The sequence below is a fragment of the Aethalodelphis obliquidens genome, unplaced genomic scaffold (assembly GCF_003676395.1).
Source record: "Aethalodelphis obliquidens isolate GAN/ISIS:26980383/991018 unplaced genomic scaffold, ASM367639v1 scaffold48, whole genome shotgun sequence".
NCBI classification, from domain to species: domain Eukaryota; kingdom Metazoa; phylum Chordata; class Mammalia; order Artiodactyla; family Delphinidae; genus Aethalodelphis; species Aethalodelphis obliquidens.
Window position 1 is genome coordinate 3,242,233 of NW_020837992.1, and position 19,547 is coordinate 3,261,779.

Here is a 19,547-nt window from a genome sequence, read left to right on the forward strand (position 1 = left end):
ACCACAGACTGGCTGGGAGGCCAGAAGCACCCCAGGATCAAGAGTAAATGACCTTGGGTAGGAGGGACCATCTGACTGCTGGGTTCATAGCCACTCAGAAGGCTCCCAGCCTGTCCATCAGAAGAGAGAGAAGTGCCAGCAAAGTGAGCTAAGATGGATGGAGGGGAGGGAGGGGTGGCAAAGGGGGGGTCAGAGCCCAAGTATACTGGAGATGGGCCAGGAGACCAGAACAGCCAGGAAGAGGGAGCACCAAGGCCGCTTGGCCTCCCCGCAGCCCCACTGCACCACGCTTGCCAGCCCTGAAACCGGAACCCAGTTTTCCAGGACTGCCTGTGGTGTAGCATGCTGGGCTGCTTCTGAGACCACAGGTGTTAGGTGGGCTGGGGTGTGCGTGTGGAATGAGAGAAGCATAGCATTTCAGGGCTAGAAGGGACCTTCTAAAGCATCAGCTTGTCTTTACCTTAGAGCAGTGGTTTTCAAAGTGGGGTCCCTGGACCAACGGCACCTGCCTTACACAGGCTGATTAGGAATGCAAGTGCCCCGACTCCACCCAGACCTAGTGAATCAGAAACTCTGGGAGTGGGTGAGGCAGGCGCTTTTTAACAAGCAGTCCAGGGCTCCGTGAAATTTGGGAGCTGCCGCCTTAGTGGACAGCCAAAGAAATGAACTCAGAGGTCTGGGGAAAAGTGAGCCTTTGCCCTGCACACCCCTGGGGTCCCAAGGGTTTCCAGAATGTCACCAAACTCATTCAGAGGGTTTTGAGGCCCAGAAAACAGTGAGAAAGTGTGCCCACATTTTCTGATAAAGAGGAATCCCTGTTGATGTTCTCCCATAATGTTCTCTTGGGTCTGGAGAGCCTCCTTGGAACTGCCTTGCTTCACACGGGGTGAGTTCTAAATTAGTCCCCTGGTCTTTGAGGAACTTTCTAGGAGCGAAGGACCCATCCGCTGAGGAGGGAGAGACTGTATGCTCAAAGGTAGAAACTGAAGCCAGGATGTGGGGTTGAGGGGTGATGGTGCTTCCATAGAACTGCCTGGAAAGTCTCACTTGTTACTATCTACCACCAGAGGAAGAAACTTTAGAAATGAACAGGGTTTTTCTCTACTTTTCAGAAAGTCAGAACTTCCTGGTGTCCCTCCCCATGCGCTCTGAAGTCCAAGAGATCAGGAGTAGAAATGACTTTTCCTAATAACTTCCCTGCTCATTCTCGATTCTCCACCCTGGGTAATTTGAGGCTCCATGAATTCTGTCAAGAACTTGACCCAGCTCTCATCCGCTGCCCTCTTGCAGCGTCCAGCCCACAGCAGACTTTCTTCCCCTGCTTGTGTTTCCCACTCATTTCTATGACTCACCTCCTACTTTCTCACCAGTACTAAACCACAAAGCAGCCAGAGCCATCAAGCATGATGAGAAAGAAGGAAAGAAAGCACTGCTTATTAATCACTCCCTCTTATTTCATTGAATCCTAACACAACTCTGTGAGATATATAGACCATTATCCTCGATTCGTAGATTAGGTATCTGAGGCTGAAAGAGATTAAGTAATTGCTCAGGGTCACACAGCTACCAGGTGTCAGAGCTGGTATTTGGATCCAGTTGTATCTGATGCTAAAGCCCAGTGTTTCCCTTCCACCATGCTCCCTCCAGGAACTAATTCACCTAGAGAAATAGCCCTTGAGGAGCTAAGTTGTTCCGTATTTTCGAAAAGATTTGTAAGTTCAAATGGGGTTCCTCTTGTCTCAAGATGTTGTAAGTCCCATGTAGTCTCGAGTAGTTTTTGTAGCGGGAGCTAGCCTAGAGAATCCCGAGAGCCTTACATTTCATTATAAGCATCTGTCTGGAGTATGTGATCAGGATCTAGAGAGTCTAGGATAGATCCCATGTCCAAGGAAGCTGTGTGAAAGAGAAGACAAGAATTTTGTAAGCAAATGCTGAGGTCCCAGTTACTCTTGGTTCTGTTGCAGTGACAGCCCTCACGGAGAGACTACCTCGGCTGAAGACTCAACCCAGGATGTGGCCGCAGAGCACCACACAAGTGATGACGGTACGAGGCCCCACTTGGAGTCCGTGGGACTGTGGGGTGGTGAAGCAGAAAGGAGAGATTATATATCCTGTGCTCCTGATGACCCTTCCTGTCCAGCAGTCCCCTCAAGACGAGCAGGGAGCTCTCCTGCCTCCCAGCTTCATTCCTTCCCTTTCTTGGAGAGACAGCCCACCTTCTCAAATAGAGTGGTCTCTGTATTAAACCAGAGGTGAAGAGCTAGACCTTAGCCCTTCATCCTTCACCCTTCTCGCCCCACCTCACTGCGCCTCATCCACCTCCCAGCTCTTTGTCTCATCTGGCTGTCTCACCAGCATACTGTCAGTCCCTTGTCATGGCCCAGACTCCTGCCAGGTAGCTGGAGACCAAAGGGAAGGAGAGCTCATTTGAAAAACAGAGGGCCCAGGGAATAGTGAAGCTGGGTGCCAAGAACCCGGCAGAAGCAAGCCAGAGGGGGATGGGAATCAGGATGCAGAAACCACATGCTCTCACGCCTGCCGACTGGAAAAATTGACCCTTTCCAAAGCACAGACATGCGCTGCGCAGCCTGGTGTGTGTGCGTCGAGAGCTGGAATGCGCAGCTGTCGTCCGTGGGCCTCGGCGGTGCCCATGATTTATTAGGGTCTGTCCAGCCAGCACATTCCCCCTGCTGCCAACAGTTCTACACCTCCATTTCTGGATCGCTTGGGCTCTGGAAGTCTCAGCAGCTGACAAGGGGCCTCAGAATTTTCTGGGCACAAGAACAAAATGGCACAGGCTACAGTGTTCCCTGCTCCCTGCCTTGCTATGAATTCTGCAATCCTAGGCCAGCGTTTAAAGGAGAAAAAGAAATTAGGATTGCTGATTTGGCTCTTAAGGTCAGATGGATCAATATGATAATTTACCACACAATGGGAAGGGATTTGGTGAACCAGGGAAATTCGTATTTGATTAGAGCCTGCGTGTGCCCAGCACTGCTAGAGGCTGTATATGTCTTATCTCTTAATCCCTAGTGAAATTGATATAGCTGCTATTTAATAGTTAAGAAAACTGAGGCCAGAGAGGTCGAGTGACAAACCCGCAGCTGTATGGAACTGACATTGGGATATTTAGACAGGCCCCCTGTAGTGAAGTCCCCAGCCCTGCCCATTCTGGAGCAGACCCACCTGCCCTGGCTGTCTAGGCATAGTCTTGTTTGTAAGTAGCCTTTCTCTCCACTACTCAGAATATCTGATTTTAACCCTGGGTTCCTGATTTGTGGGAGCCTTCTTTTTGCTCTCTGACCTCTACCTGCAGCCCAGAACAGATAATGACAACGATGACAGTAATAACAGTAGCTGACAGGTATGTAGCACTTACTGTGGGCCCACACAGTTCTGAGCACTTTTACAAATTGTTATTTGTTGACTCCTCATACCAACTTCCTGAAAAAGGCACTATTATTATCCTCATTTTATAGATGAGGAAACAGAAGCATACACAAAAGTAAAAATACATTGCCTTTGCACACCCCTTTTAATTTTTCAAATCACTTACATGTGCATTTTTCCATGTATTGACCACAACATATATTTCCATATTTTGCTCCTTGGAAAGTTGATTGGGCAAGTTATTTTCTCTTTATAGCAACTAAAAGCTCATGTTCTAGTAGGGAGAGTGGATAATGTAAATAAGTTATTCAAAGTACAATATGTTAAGTGTTCTAAATTAATGGAGTTATTTTACAGTCAGAAAGGAAGTAATGCTTACAAGTACAGTATGGCATAAAGAGCTATGGGAACACCAAGGAAGTTACTAGAGGAAGCAGGTGATGTTTGAGTTGTGATTCAATGTGTTTCATCAGGCAGGTGACAGAGAGAGATTCAGGTGGAGGGAACAGCATAAGCAAAGGCAAGGAAGAGCATACAAGTGCTTTCAGGGGTTTGCACAGTCTGCATGGGAATACCTGCTTTATAGATCATCCGTGACTTATTTTCACACTAGGTTATCTTCCCACCACTGTAAGTTCAGCTAACTGGGCTCTTCTACCCAGTTTCCTGAGTCTGTGAGTCCCAACAGCATGTGTTTCCTTCTTTTCCACCCCTCTCAGAGTGTGAGCCCATCGAGGCCATTGCCAAGTTTGACTACGTGGGCCGGACAGCCCGAGAGCTGTCCTTCAAGAAGGGGGCATCCCTGCTGCTCTACCAGCGGGCTTCCGATGACTGGTGGGAAGGCCGGCACAATGGCATCGACGGACTCATCCCCCATCAGTACATCGTGGTCCAAGACACGTACGTTAGGCCCCCTGCACCTTTAGGGGTCCCTGGCCGCACTGTGGGAGTGAGACTTTATTTCTGGAGCCCAGGAGGATGAGGGAGACCAACCCCTAGGGGGCGCCGACACAGTCCTGAAGTGTCGTGGTTCCTTTGAAGGGCCCCCAGACTCAGAGACTGAGTGGAGAATTGTTTTTTCATCTCTCCACTCTCTACTCCCCCGCCAATCACATCTCCACCACCCTCCCCCACCCCCAGTCATTCTAGAAACTTGCCAGCCAGCACTCATCCACATTTATACCTGATGAGTGATAATGAGGGGTTATCATTTGACCACTTATATTTCCTTTCTGGAAAGGTCAGGTTGGGAAAACATTTTGATTTCTCTGTCTTTTTTTTTAAACAACCTGATGGCGCTTTTCCACTTGCAAATGAAAATGTTGAGTTCATTTTCTAGTAGAAATCTAGCTTAAGCAGCCTTGTGGAAATAACCCAGTTCATTTAACCCAGATGAGGTTGACTTGGAGAAAGACAGGGGAGAGGAGGGGAAAGGATGTCGGGGAACAAAGGGAACATGGACTGGTTCCAGAGAGACTTCATCACACGGGCTGTAGGTTGGTTCCTGCTCTTTGAAGCAATGTCTTTGCATCAGGAAGGCTTTTCCCCGTGGCCCCTCAAATCTGCCTCCCTGCCCCATTGCCCTGCCTCTGACCCCGACTCCCTCCCCTTGGATACGATGCTGTCAGTGTTTTTAGTCCTTCCCTTAATATTATTTTTTAAAGGTTGATATCCTGAATGAGTCTGCACCCTCCCAGCCTCTCCCCAGCTCGTTCTGCGGGGAAATCCTCCCTCTGTTGATAACATCGCATACCTGGTGGCCATCTGTGCGTGGACCCTCCCAAATTTAGCATTATGACTTCACTCCAGGACCGAGAGAAGATGAATTGTGGGGGAGAAGGGGCTTTCTTTGTCATCAGTAGCCAGAGGGGCCGGGAGAGCCGTGGAGAGACCTGGGACCGGCTTGGACGCTCTAAGCAGGGCTAGATGCGCTACGACAGAGTGTGGCAGTGTCCTGCCTCAACGCCGGCATCTCCAGAGCCATGGCAGAGCTGACTGCCCTTGCCCAGCTGTGCTCGGGACCTGAGCACATAAACGGCCACCTGGACCTCCTGCAGGAGGTGGCCCCGGCACAGCTGCCCCGGGAAAGCAGCGAGGGGTAGAAGGCAGACACCTCGAATCCAGGAGTCCCCTAGCCCAGCTTTCGGAGGATCTGAGGACCCCGCAGAACTCAGCAGGATTATTTATCTTTATTTAAATGACCCTCCAAAGGCCCGTAGCTTTCCTTGCCTCCGCTCCCAGAGCCCAGCCAGGTGTCGCTGCTGCCTCAGAACCATTGTGGGGTCGCGTGTGTGTCGGGGGGGCCATCTTGCCGATTTAACACTGCTTTTTGTGTTGTTGTTGTTTTCCCCTCCTCCCTGCCTGCCTGCCCCTTCTCCCCCAGCGAGGACGGTGTCGTGGAGAGGTCCAGCCCCAAGTCTGAGATTGAGGTCATTTCTGAGCCACCTGAAGAAAAGGTGACAGCCAGAGCGGGGGCCAGCTGTCCCAGTGGGGGTCATGTAGCCGATATTTATCTTGCAAACATCAACAAGTAAGCTCTGCTTTTCATTTTCTGCTCCCCTGAATGACTTGCGACACCCCGCCTCACCCTCTGGCCTAACCGCCCTCTCCATCCCTGTGCTGCATCCCCCCACTTCCCAGCCCGACAGCTTGCATGTGCTCGTGGCTGCTCCAAGGTGGACAGGGCCAAGGAAGCATCCACAGGCCTCGTCAGCAGGCCCAGGTCTCCGGCTAGCGGCCGTCACGCTAAGGACGGGTGTGCCCCTCTGTCCCTGCAGCGTCTGTCCGCTCAGACTTCCTGGCCATCTGACTGCTGAAAATTTGGCCAAAGCTGTAGTCACTTCACGTAACTTGGTTTTGTACTGTTTCTCAGAGGTGCCTTCTCTTTTCCAATTCTGACTCAAATAATAATCTTTGATGTCTTCCTTGGCCCTTGTCTGTCCAAAGATCCAAAGTCTCGTGCATCTTCTACCAGGTTCATGTCACCCTAGATGGTTTATTTAGACATCACATGTCTGTTTCTCCCTCATCCTGCATTCGCTCCCCTGGAGGAAAGGCGACCACTACCCCCACCAACCCCCACAAGGAAAGCTTTGTCCTGAGCTCTTTCTTCACTGTCTAACCCCCCAGCTCCCTTTTCTCTTGCCCTTTCACACCAGTAGAAATAATTTGCCATTTTTTTCCCCCTATTGCTTTGGCCCTGTGTATTATCCTTCCCTGTTAGTCCCTTTGCAGATTCCCACTTCTGTCCAGCAGGCTCGTAACTGTGCCCCCCAGCTTTCACAGTGGCTGTTAGCAACATCCTGGGGTTTTAACTCCACCCACACCCGATCTGGCCGTCTAGAGGGATTCCACGCCTGTGTGCTGCTGCCTCCCCTAGAGACATTCAGGTTATTGGAGAACTAATCTCATCTCAAGGGGCCAGACACCAAGCCCCAAAGCCTACAGACCTCTTTCCGCCAGGCCCTGAACCTTGGCCCAGTGCCAGCAGGATGACAAGCCCCAGGGCGCTCCCGATGAATATGGATTGGAGATGATGTACAGTTTTTATTCCCCTCTGGCTTTGGAGGAATGAAATGATTTGCACATTGAAAACCTGTTAACCGTAGCCTCTGGACACTGAAACTGGAAGGAGAATAAAAGATGCTTGTTGTTTTTAAACTGCACCAGGTCGCCCAGATCTCTTGGCTTTTTTCCAACCAGACGGTAGCAGGGGGAGTGTTTGGGGCACATGGTTCTTTTCCATCTCTTTCACCCTCTACTTAGTAAAGTAGCTGATTCAGCGCACTTGGTCAGTGTAGTCACAATTTCAGTCAGACCGGTAAGAAAGATCGAGGATTTAATTTATTTCCCTCCAGCATAGTGTGCCCTGTTGGGGGGGCCAGCTAGTAAAAAGTTAACTGTGGGCTAATGACATTTTCTTCATTATTTACAAGTCTACGTTAATTGTAAGCCTATAATCATAAGGTTGTAAGCCTGTAATTAACCCAGAAACCAAGGCGAGGTTGGTGGAGAGAGAGTTAGCTAATTAGTCGGGTACAGATTTTTAAGCCATCGTATATTTGTTGCCATTTGTACAAAGGAATTGTAGAGAGTAATACCTTGAATACTCAAAAGATGAACATCTGGTGGAAAGTCAAGGCGGTTCCCGTGAACTCCTTGGTTGGTGGTATCAGGATGGGGTCTTGGAGGATGTGGTCTGCCCAGACGCCAGCTGGTCCGTGGGGGAGCAGCCGCCCCCCGGGATGTCTTGCCCTTAGGACTGATCGGCCTTCGAGCCACACCTCCTGCCCCACACAGCCCTCCTCCCGAGCTCCTTCTCTCTCCTGAGTACCCTGGGTTCTCTTTCACCCCTGGACCTTCACATCTGCTGTCTTCTCACCTGGTCGACTCCTCTCCCTTCGAGACTCAGTCCGAAGATTTCTTTTTAGGGAAGCTTTTCTGACACCCCTGAATTCCTCAGGGCTGAGTTAGGTGCCCTTATTCTGTATTCCCGAGGCAATCTCAGGACACAGGCTGCGCTTGGATCTCCCACCAGGCTGAGCTCCTTGAAACCAGGAACTCTGTCTTCCTCCCTCTATATCCCTGGGGCCTGGCCCACACCAGCCACTCCATAAATCTGCCTCATTAGCAGTTTGGGCCTTGTAAGTCAGCCCTCCTCACAAGAAGGAAAAAGGAAATCAGCAAGGAGTTATTAGGGTGCGGCCTCTCAGTTCAATTCCACACATTCACTGAGCGCCTCCTGTTGTGCCAGGTACGCCTGCCGCTTATTCAGGGACGAATAAGGTGATCCCTGGCCTCGGAGCTCACAGTCGGGCAAGGTGAATGCCACAGAGACAAGTCACTGAAAAGTGGTTCCATAGATGCACTGAAGGAGCAGAAGGGGGAGTGAAGTCTGCCTGCCCATGGGGGAGGGAGGTCAGGGAAGAATTTGCAAAAGAGGAAAAGTCATTTCAACTGGACCTTGTAAGACTCTGCGAACATCCTTTATCCACTGGAGAGTGGCTGACCCCCAAGGCTAAAGCTGCCGAGCAGGCAGCCTCACGGAGTGGCTGCTGGGTGCCAAATCCCGAACCGGGCCCCGGGCGCGTATGATGAGGAAGACCTCCGCAGTGGCCCTGCCCCAAGGACCAGCTCCTTATCTTCAGGTCCTGCCCCTTCCCTTCTTCCGTCCTCAACTCCCACCTCAGCCTCAGTGGCCCTTAGTAGATTCAAGTTGAGAGCTGCCCAGCTGCCATCCCAAACCAGAAGTGTCATTGCCTCTTAGCTTAGGTCCTATAGTATCTGATTCCAAGAGATAATGAAATTATTCAGCAGTGGGCAACACCCATATGAATAAGATTCTGTCAGACCATTTCATCTGAGAGCTTTAGTGGTCTGAAACAGATCGACTCAGAGCCAGGGTTCAGCCCAGTGCTGGGTGACTTAGGGTCACGTAGATGTATTTCCACCCTAGAAAATGCACAAACGTGACCCAAACTCTGCAGCATTGCAGCCTCTTGAAAAATATTCCGTTCCATATCTGCAGAATAAGCAGCAACAGCCTCTTGCCAAAGCCCAAAATAATTAGTCTTGTCAGTGGACTAAGAAACATGCTAAAATTTGGAAAAGTCAACTCTCCTCTTACCAGCAATTCCCTACCTCCTTGGTGATGGTGAGACTTTTTCTCCTACCTGGGGTCTGGGGCCTGCTTTCTGTGCAGAGCAGGTAACGGAGGGTACCTTTTCATGAATCTGTCTCCCATTAGAAACTTCTGCTTAATCAGACATTTTTCCTGACAGCACCTTACATCTTGAGAACTCAAAGCCCACGACCACCAAGTAAGTATCTATTTCTCCTTTGCCCAGGTCGGGGGTGGCAGGGAGACAAAGACATGGAGAAAGCAAGGGAAGGTGACACAGGAGAGGACATGCTCTGTGTCCTCTCCTTCCAGAAGTCCCTGGGTACCAACATCTGCCCCTCTCTCACTCATCCTAGCTTCCTCGGAGCCAGGGCTCCCTGATCAAACCGCCCTTTCTGTTTGTCATTGAAGGCAAAGGAAGCGGCCAGAATCTGGGAGCATCCGGAAAACATTTCGGAGCGACGGCCATGGGCTGAGCAGTTCCCTGACTGATTCCGCCTCCCCGGGGGTAGGGGCAAGCTGCCGCCCATCTTCCCAGCCCATCCTGAGCCAGAGTCTCCCCAAGGAAGGGCCAGATAAGTGTTCCATCAGTGGGCATGGGAGTCTCAACTCCATCAGCCGTCACTCATCCCTGAAGAATCGGCTGGATAGTCCACAGATCCGGAAGACGGTGACAGCAGGCAGGTCAAAAAGCTTCAATAACCACCGGCCCATGGACCCTGAGGTCATTGCACAGGTAACTGGGGGCTCTTGGACAAATAGCTACTACAAGTCTACACTTGTCACTGCTGCTTAGTGCAGCCCATGCTCATTATGACGGCACTTGAAAGAGAACGGTACCTTATACACTGAGTTCAGGGACTGTTAGACATCTAGACCCGATAAGATGGCTTTCCAAGAAATTTGCCGATCCCTCTCTCCCCAAAAAGAACTTGAAGACAAAATAAAAGGCAGGCTTCTTGCTCATATATGGGCTGTTTGCAAGCCTGTTGTAATTTTTAAAGCCAGTAGTTACAGATTGAGTGTTTCTGATAGAATCCATTCAGCCCAATTTTGAGTCTTGAGACCCTGGTAGATTTCAGCGAAGCTGCTGCCCGAGTGGTGAGGCTCAGAGGTCGTTCTGGCCACATTTCATATCAGTGTGCCATTCCCGTCATCCCTGAGGCTAATCTCCGGTCCCTAGTGATAGATCAATGATCAATCAACACTCTGCTCCTGGTTGTGAAGGCCCCAAATGACTCTGCCACTGCGCACTCCGGTCCCAGAAAGGTTTCCAGCCCAAGCCTCCAGAGGCAGTGGAGATGAGCTCCCTTGCTTGCTACAGGGTCTTCCTTCCATGTATGCATCACACTGACGAGTCTCTGTTTTCCATGAAATATTAGAGATCCAACCCCACCTCTAAAAATACGACTCTCGGGGCCACTCCAAGCAGTTCACTCAGACGTCTCTCCCAACTCTATAATTTTCATTAGACCAGGTAGGAACTAAAGGCTCATCGTTGCCCTTTTATGTCTCAACTGAGTTGAGATTCTCCTCACCCCAACTTCAGGGTAGAGGCTGGGTGTGGCCTCTGTTGGCTTAATCGCAGTGCTCTGCTTAGGGATGGTGTACCTGGCAAGCACAGTATTAAGCTACAGGCCTGAGATGTCTTGCTTTGCTAGCCTTCTGTTTCTATGCCTCTCCTTAAGCTCTTGGCTGCAATCTGCCTTGCACCACGGGAATCCTCCCAGCTCCCTCTTTGGCCAGGTGTTAGGAACGTCGGAATAGCTACATAACTGGGACAGACTCTAGCTGCAGAGCGGGACTGAGGAGGGAGATGGAGTTCTTTCTGCACAATTTTAAGGTTTGAGAACATCAGAGGGATGAGTGAAATTGAACCACTCTCAGCAGAAAGCATGGATTACCCTGTAGGGCAAAGAAGCCTTAACCAGGGGCCTTTGCCTGAAACATGCAGTCTTTCCACGTGAGTTTAATCCCAAGGGAGGAGCCCTGCGGTGGTTTGGGAGTGCTAGACACAGTGTGTGGAGAGGTGGGGAGGGATCTGGGAGGTCTCCCTGGGAGGCAGCTGGCTGCATACAAAGGGTCTTTGGTTCTGCCTTGAGCCCCTGAGCTAAGCCTGCTGTTTCCTAAAATCTGGAGTATTCCACTGTGAAACTCAATGGAGATTCACCTATGTGGGCTCTGGCTCCCCCTCCTGGTCACTCCTTGGTCCCCTCTTATGGTGATGGGTGGAAGGAAATGGCTTCATCAAGATGAGCACTCTGGATGGGGTGGAGCGGGGGCAGGGGTGGGGGGGTGTCCTGATGGATCCTCAGGGCCAGGGCTCTTGAACCTTCCCTCAGTCCTTGAGGAGGAAGGACTAACCCTCTTAACCTTTGGCCTTTAAAGTCCAAGATAACAAAGATCATACTTCATCTGTACCACTTTTTTAAAAAATTGTTTATTATGTACAGTTTCAAACAAACGTAGAATATGAATCCCATGTACTCATGACCAAACTCCTGGCCACCCTTAGTTCATCCACCTTTCCTGTCCCTGCTGGATTACATGTCATCTCATCCATAGATACATCCGTGCGTGTGTCTAAAACCTGAGGGCTCTATTTAAAAAGCATCTCAACCACTCTGTCTAAAGGGTAAAAAAAAAACCCTCATGAGAACGCAAGTCCTTTTGCCCCCCTTCCCTCCCATTCTGAACATCCAGATGTTCAAAGATTTTGGCCAAATAAAATCATCTGGACATCTCCTTACAGTCGGTTTCTCCATGATTTGGCCCAGGTTGTTGAAATAGGACCCTGGGGGCTTCTCCCTACGTGAGCGTCACTCTCTCCTTTCTCCTGTCCGCAGGATATTGAGGCGACCATGAACTCTGCCCTGAACGAGCTGCGGGAGCTAGAACGGCAGAGCAGCGTCAAGCACACCCCGGACGTGGTTCTGGACACCTTGGAGCCCCTCAAGACCTCCCCTGTGGTGGCCCCCACATCGGAGCCCTCCAGTCCCCTGCACACTCAGCTCCTCAAGGACCCTGAGCCCACCTTCCAGCGTAGCGCCAGCACTGCTGGGGACATCGCCTGCGCCTTCCGGCCTGTCAAGTCTGTCAAGATGGTGGCCCCAGTCAAGCCGCCAGCCACACGGCCCAAGCCCACTGTCTTCCCCAAAACAAATGCCACTAGCCCTGGTGTCAACTCCTCTGCCTCCCCACAGTCCACTGACAAGTCTTGTACTGTCTGAGGGATGTAATTTAATTGTTCTAGACAAGGGGACTGGAGGGACTGACTGTTATTAAAATCTTCCTATTTAACTAGCTTGGGGACTTCAGTTGAAAATTAGGTTCTAAGTTGTTCTTGCAGGAATTAGCCTCCCCATCACCCAAAACCTTGAGAATGAAGCCCTCGTTATCTCCCAGCCCTCCCCCACCCTTCCCGCTACCTTCTGCTTCCCCCCGTTGTCGTAATCCAGCCAGCTACAGTACATACTGTTCTTAGGTTAGCCAGAGGTAGGTTTCTCCATTATCAGGTCACTGTGAAATCTGGCAAGGCAAGTCACAGGGCCGTGGGCTGAAGTCTCAGTCCCCTCAGACACAAGGGATGCCTAACCAGATGGCTGGCTGCTGACGGCCAGCTCTCAGTGGCATCTTGTTTTGGGTACTGATCATAGAGAATCATATACAGTTCATTCTCTGTTTTACACACACACACACACACACACAAACACACACACACCCCTTTTTCTAGTCTCTGGCATGTGTAGCCTCTCCTGGTCCTAGATAGACTGGTCTCTTTGTAAGCTATTGTGGCAGTTCACACAGGAGCCACCAGGGGTCTCTGTTTCCGTTACAAATCTCAACTCTGTCTGGGCCAGAGAACCTAGCCTTTGACTCTCTCCACCGTGTGAAATTTAGCAGGACGGGACTCAATCCTGTAAACTGTTTGGGGTTGGGGGCTTTCTCTCTGTCTTCTTTCTATTGGTGTGAATTGATCATTGGTGTTTGCTTTTGCTCTCCTCCATTGTCTGGAACTACAACCCAATCTTCTTACAGAACTTCTAAAGTTTTTCTGAATGTATAGACATTTCTCGGGTTCCTATCTTTGTCTCTGATGTACCGTTTTCCATTTAAGACATTTTCCTGTATAAGACAGTTTTATAGTTGGTTGCTTTTAGGGTAAAGAGGCTTAAGACAATTTTATTGTGTTTTTGGCAGGTTTGGAAAAGGTAAGAAATGGGTCCTTCCTCCCACTTTTTTGGGTACTTAAGACATAAAATTCATAATCCTATTAAAAATTAAATTCAGCTTTGCTAATCCTAAAATTGTTCCCAAATGAAAATGTATTCTAAGTTTATCCCCTAGTTGGGTTATTCCACAAGGCCTCTCTTCAGGGACCAGCGGGGGCTTAGGGAGCTCTAGTTAGATTAAAGAGAGACATTGCTCCTTAAAACTGGTCTTCAGGGGCTTCCCTGGTGGCACAGTGGTTGGGAGTCCCTGCCAATGCAGGGAACACGGGTTCGTGCCCCGGTCCGGGGGTTCCCACATGCTGCGGAGCGGCTGGGCCCGTGAGCCATGGCCGCTGAGCCTGCGTGTCCGGAGCCTGTGCTCCGCAACGGGAGAGGCCACAACAGTGAGAGGCCCGCGTACTGCAAAAAAAAAAAAAAAAAAAAAAAAACTGGTCTTCATTTATCCAGACAAGCACAACTAAGAGAACTCTTCGCCCCACGGGCTTTAAAGTCTTTCCAAGACCCGAATCTAAGAAAATCAAAAATTGGATGCTGAATATTTTGGCCTTCCTTCGGCTATTTTTCTGGTTCACCTCCAAAAAGCAAAAATAATACCCTTGTCTGCTTTAATTTGCTTTCCAAATCTGGTGCCCATGGTCCCAGCTCCCCTAACATCATGCTATCCAAGGAGGACCAGGGCTGGGGACAGTCAAACCCCAGGCTCATGGGTCTCAGACAACTACTTGAGTTAAAGTTGAAACTCATTCCTCTTCTCTGTTTTCTGGTTTTAAAGCTGTGCTTTTTGCCTTATTTTCCACAGTTTAGGAGAGATAGTGGGTTGCCGTTCAGATAGGAAAATCTGAACTTTCTTATCTTTGGCCCAGAAAATGCTCTTCAGACCAACATTTTGAAGTTGGTAGTTGGCTCTATGGAAAGCGGTAGGATTTTCCTCCTTTTGTGTGAAGGAAAAGAGAAGCTTTGTAGGAAGTTGCTAGTTAGAAAAGTAGCCTGCAACACCAGGAAAACCATCCCAAGAGCCAGGAGGGAGAGATGAAGAACTCCTTCAGTGCGTGTGTCAACCTGTGAGAGGCAACCCACAGTCCTCCGCATTCTTGGCTTTTGTTGATCTGTTTAGTGGCCTGTCCTTGTCTGTCACCTGGACTTACACAGGTCCTGAGCCAATAGGGGCCTTTCATACCCAAGGATCTGTTTCCTTGCTGGGAATGAAACCCTACCCTTCACTTGACATTCCTTTTGATCCAACTGGTCAAAATTGGTGCCCATACCTGCCCTTTTCCTCTTTTTCCGGCACATCCTTCTCTAAGAAAGGAAAGGCAAAGCTCCTTAATGACAACACCTTGGGCCTGTTCTGTTGCTCCTGCCTTGTTTCTCTTTCAGCCCTGTACATGACTTGCATTCACCATCCCCTGGGTCAGTGTCCATCTGCTGATTTGCATCATGAACTGGACAGTGTGTGAGAGGTCACCTGCTACCCCCGCTCTGGGAGCCGAGTTGTCTTCCCCTCTCTGGTGCTCCTGAAACCTGTGAGATGGTCCTGTCCAGAGGACTAGGAACCCTAGGAGGAGAGTCCTTCTCAGCAGAGCTCCTTGCAATCAACTGGAATCGAGGTTGCACACTGTGATTTTTACACCGAAAAGCCAAACGGAGCTGGCCACCCAGGGCCTAGGGAGACCAGTCTTCCTCAGATATGCTTCCTAAACCAGCATGATGCTTCGAAGAACCCCAATCTGCCCCTGGAGGCACGGATCCTTTTCCCGGTGTGGACTCTGATGGTCAATCTTTGGGAAGCAGAGGTGGGGCGGGGCTACCAGCATCCCAATTTGGAAAAGAGAGGAGTTTGCAGCCAGCCGCCTGTAAACTGGAAACACTGGTCTCAGCCAACCTCCTCAGGGTGCCCTGGTTTCTCCCCAAAGAGATGAGAGATGATGCCAGCAACAGGATGAACAGACCACTGGAAGGGCTGGTGTATATGTACTTCACGTTCAGAAGAGAAGTTAGATCTTCCAGGGAATTGCAATTTTGTGGCGTCTGACTTGTATGTCACGTTTGTGTAAAATGGTATATTCTTTAAAATAGTGTTGATAACTGGAATATTGTATGTATGCTTGGAGATGCTTTGTGTGAACCTAAGACTGTCACTCAACAGATGTTGGATTGGGGAAAATCCAAAGCACAACTTCGAAATAAAATACGTTTTTAGGTTTCGATGCTGCAGTTTATATCCTTTCTCCACTCCCTGAAATCTCCAATCCAGGAGTCCCGCTGCCCAGGAGGGATTTTGATTCGTCTGTGGTTACAGAGCCCTGCCTGGCAACAGAAGGAGAGTTGGGGTGACCTCAGGAGCCAACCATCTTCTCCCTTCCCCAGCAAGACAACAGCAGAGGTGCATTTAGAATGTGGATTCCTCCCCCACCCCAGCATTTTCCTTTAGCCCGTGTGTGGAACCTAAGGGATTGTGTAGCAAGTCTTCCCGCTCACCATTGGGCAGTCTGTTGCCATGAGAACCATTTCCTCCACAGAATCCACCTCCCGTTTTCAGTGAGGACTGTTCTCATTTCTGTCACTAGTCAGATTTCCCCATTTGCAGGAACGGAGCCTGTGCAGTTGCTTGGAAGCTTTGTCAGCCACAACTGAGGGTGACTGAAGGTTTTAGTTCCTCCACAACCAAAGCCCTGGGTCATTCTGCCCTTGGCAGCCCCCTGCCTCTGGAAGAAGAGCTTACCCATGTGTTTGTGCTGTGGGTGTTGAGTACGGGGGTGGGGTGGGAGCATACCGAAAATGCTTTCTCTCCCTTAGATTTTGATTCTAGCAGATCATATATTCAAGGGTGAAGTTATTCAAAGGTGATCGTTTGAAATGCATCCTGGAGCCCCTAGGGCCCACACTTATGTTTCGTGGGCTTATTCTAATACCAGAGGCCCCTGGGTGGATCAAATCTCTCATGCCCAATGTTCAATGGTAATACAAGGAATCCTACCCCAGACACGTTACATCCTCTCCTTAGGTTTGCCATTGCCGTCAGTTATTTGTATATTTTTTATTCGACTTTCTCATGCCCTTCTAATGTGTCATCTTTTCTCCCTCCCTCACTTTACGGTAGAGCTCCAGCTTGATCTTCTCTTGCTGGTCCCTTGGTCTTAGCTAAGTCAAAGCTGAGGCTCTTCTGCCGCCCTGTGCTGTGGAATGTAGGTGACGAGCTGTGAGATGGAGCTAGTGCTTAAGCTGTGAACAGAGGACCCAAAATCCTTTTCAGAGAGTCCTAAGGCAAAGGCGGGCTATCCTCTCGGGGTACTCTTAACTCATCTCATATATTCTGATGGGAGCTTGACGGAAACCAGTGACAGTCAAAACAGACCCATTCAATCCAGATAGAAACCAAAAATGGAGACCGGGTGGGTCTGAATTTAGGAAACGGTCTTTATGATGATCTAACCTGAATGTTTCTATCCATAGGCATATGAAGCTTCCTTTTACTCAGGAGTTAGAAACCCTGGCATATTACATATGCCAAAGACTCATTCGTTAGTCAGTTTAAGCCTGACCGTCTGCCAAGCGCTGTCATGTAGTATTGAACAGAGGAACAGATAATGGAGCTTTCTGGTTTCAGGGAGAACAGATAAATAAGCAAAATAGTGTTACTCTAAAAATGAAACGATATAATAAGGTAGTGAATGCCTGGGGGAAGAGGTAGTACAGTTAGTTAAGAATTCTGCTTGGCCTGGTAAAGTTGAGATGACTATTACACATCCAAGTGGAAATACCAAGTAAACTCTTGGATATATGAATATGGAGTTTTGGGACAGATCATACCTGAAAACAAATTTAGGAGCTATTGCATTATAGATGTATTCAAACTATGAGATCCCCAGGAAGAATATACAAATGGAAAAAAAGAGAAGGTCCCAATAATTAGAAATCCAGTGGATAAGAAGCCAGCAAAGAGGGCAGACGGAGCGAGTGACAGAGGTAGGTGTCTGGGAGAGTCACAGAACCCGGAGAAGGAAATGTTTCAACAAGGAGGATCGACTGGCAACTGCCCGTGGGGTAAGATGAGGCCAGTGAAGAAAGGTCACCCTTGTCAATAGCACTTGCTGTACAGGGGAAATAAGCTGACTGGAGTGAGTTGGGCAGCACGTGGGAAGGGGGAGTCAAACTCCTGGCAGCTCATTCAAAGGCTTTGCTTTGAATGGGGAGCATCAAAAGGGGTCAAGGGCCCAGGTTTCTCTTTTTACAATGGACAATATTGAGGCATGTTTTCTCAAGGGCAGGACCCAGTAGAATGAGGGTGAGATCACAGAGCATAGATGCAAGGGCCAGCAAAGGCTAGAGAGGAGGTGCTTCCTCACTTCCTCCATCTCAGGGGAGGGAAGGCAGGCAGTGGATGTGGGGCGAGAAGATGAGGGAGTTCCTTCTTGATCGCTTCTTTTATTTCAGCGGAATTAATTGCAAATCCTTTAGCTGAGAGCGTGGGAGGGAATGGTGAGTAGGAGGTTTGAAGGGTTAAGAGAATGAGTGAAATGCTCACTTTCCCATACCAAGAAAGACAGAACACAGTGGCCTGGTGCTGCACCCACTGCATCTCTTCCCGCTGCCTGGGGGTGGTGCCAGGTCTGGCTGCAGTGTCTGTTCCTCCTTCCGCACCCAAAGCTCCTGGCCAGAGCTGACCTGTGAAGGGGGCAAGGAGCAAGGTTCCAAGACCTCAACACTCAGCCCTTCAAAAATGCCTGGGCACGCTGAGTACACACTGCCCACCTCTTCCACACACCCACTGGCCCTTGTCCTTCTCTCCCCTCTTCTTTAAGGCACTGGACAGGTGAGGCAGCTGTGACAAACAGGCTCAAGCCACGTAGGGGCAGAAAAGGCACCTAGTATTTATTCAGGACCTACTGGGTAGCAGGCACTGCATCTCATTTTGGTTTTGCACCAAGTCAATGAGAAAGGTTGAGTGACTTTCCCAAGTCAAGACTCAGACCTCTGACTGTAAAGCCCTGCCCTTCCTAGGACACCACTTGGCCTCCCTCTGGAGAAGGCAGATGTGAGCTTTCTCCCTGAGAGCTGCCATCAAAGACCGCCCCCCACCCCTCCGCGTGCCTCTGGTCCTAGCGCTACCTCTGAATTGTCACTTCTATTTCTATGAGTCCTCAGAGCCACTCAGGAAAATGTGGTGAGGCCTCTTATAGGCGTCCTCTTCCCCTCAGGAGCCTGCCAGGCTCCTGTACCTCCTCAGATGAAACAACGGACACGCTGCCCAGCTCGGGCCAGCAGCTCAAAACCACAGGCAAGACATTCATTCCTTTTGTCCACACAGAGGATGTGACCTCACAGAGGATGCCCAGCGAAACTTGGTCTGTCACCACACAGCAGCTCACTGCCCACCTTGTACTTCTGAGCCTGTGCATGTGTTCCCACGACCTGGGATGCCATACCTCCGACCCCCTCTTCTCTGCCCAACTCCCCTCCCTCTAAAGTCTGGTTGAGTATCTTTTCTTCTTGCAAGCCCTTCTTGGTCATCAGCTGCCCCTCCCCGCTGCAGTCCCCCTCTACCGGGCTCACAGAATCACTCCCTGCTGAAGTATATATCTCATAGCATTCACCATGCTGTCCTGAACCCCGGCTCCTGGAGGAGGGGGTGACTAGGTCTCCCCTTTGTGTCCTCGGCACACAGTGCCTGCTTCCTAGTAAATGCTGGACACACAGTCATTGCACTCCAGGGCGCTGAAGACTCTGGGAAAGAGAGCGGGCTTGATGCAGAGAGAGCAGAGTAGGGATGCTGGTGAGGACCAGGTAGGTTCGTCGGTGTGGTGGGGGGAACAAGTAGAGCTTTAGCATAGGCTGGGTTAATGTTGAACATCCCACTGGCTTAAAACAACAAAGGTTGGGGGCTTCCCTGGTGGCGCAGTGGTTGAGAGTCCGCCTGCCGATGCAGGGGACACGGGTTTGTGCCCCAGTCTGGAAGGATCCCACATGCCGCGGGGTGGCTGGGCCCGTGAGCCATGGCCGCTGAGCCTGCACGTCCGGAGCCCGTGCTCCGCAGCGGGAGAGGCCACAGCAGTGAGAGGCCCGCGTACCACAAAAAAAATTTAAAAAAATTAAAAGGGTTGATTTCTCACCAAAGCTACATGTCCCTTGTGGGCCAGCAGGGGAGCTCTGCTCTGTGGTCACTCGAGGACCCAGACTGAGAGGGCAGTCACCACATCTAACAGAATCACACTGTCACAGGGGCTGGGGGGGAGCATGGTGTCTTGCCTTAGCAATTAAATGCTTTTGGTTAAGAAATCACATGGCCCCGCCTAATCAGAGGGTGT

At 50.1% G+C, this 19,547-nt stretch overlaps 1 protein-coding gene across 10 annotated transcripts in view; it reads left to right on the top strand.

The window, feature by feature from the left end:
- The window catches only part of SRGAP2 (SLIT-ROBO Rho GTPase activating protein 2), a 235,109-nt gene extending 222,796 nt beyond the window's left edge, over window positions 1-12,313 (top strand). For 4 of the 10 annotated variants that reach the window (XM_027082804.1, XM_027082805.1, XM_027082808.1 and 1 more), the window contains 6 exons: window positions 1,965-2,044; window positions 4,110-4,290; window positions 5,774-5,920; window positions 9,171-9,209; window positions 9,422-9,746; window positions 11,857-12,313. In XM_027082804.1, the coding sequence (XP_026938605.1) occupies window positions 1,965-2,044; window positions 4,110-4,290; window positions 5,774-5,920; window positions 9,171-9,209; window positions 9,422-9,746; window positions 11,857-12,240 (1,156 nt within the window). In that variant the 3' untranslated portion in view covers window positions 12,241-12,313. Of the gene's footprint in view, window positions 1-1,964; window positions 2,045-4,109; window positions 4,291-5,054; window positions 7,056-9,170; window positions 9,210-9,421; window positions 9,747-10,392; window positions 10,488-11,856 lie in introns of those variants that run through there. The other 6 variants (XM_027082806.1, XM_027082807.1, XM_027082810.1 and 3 more) reach the window with 5 other exon arrangements.
- Window positions 12,314-19,547: the final 7,234 nt, after the last annotated feature.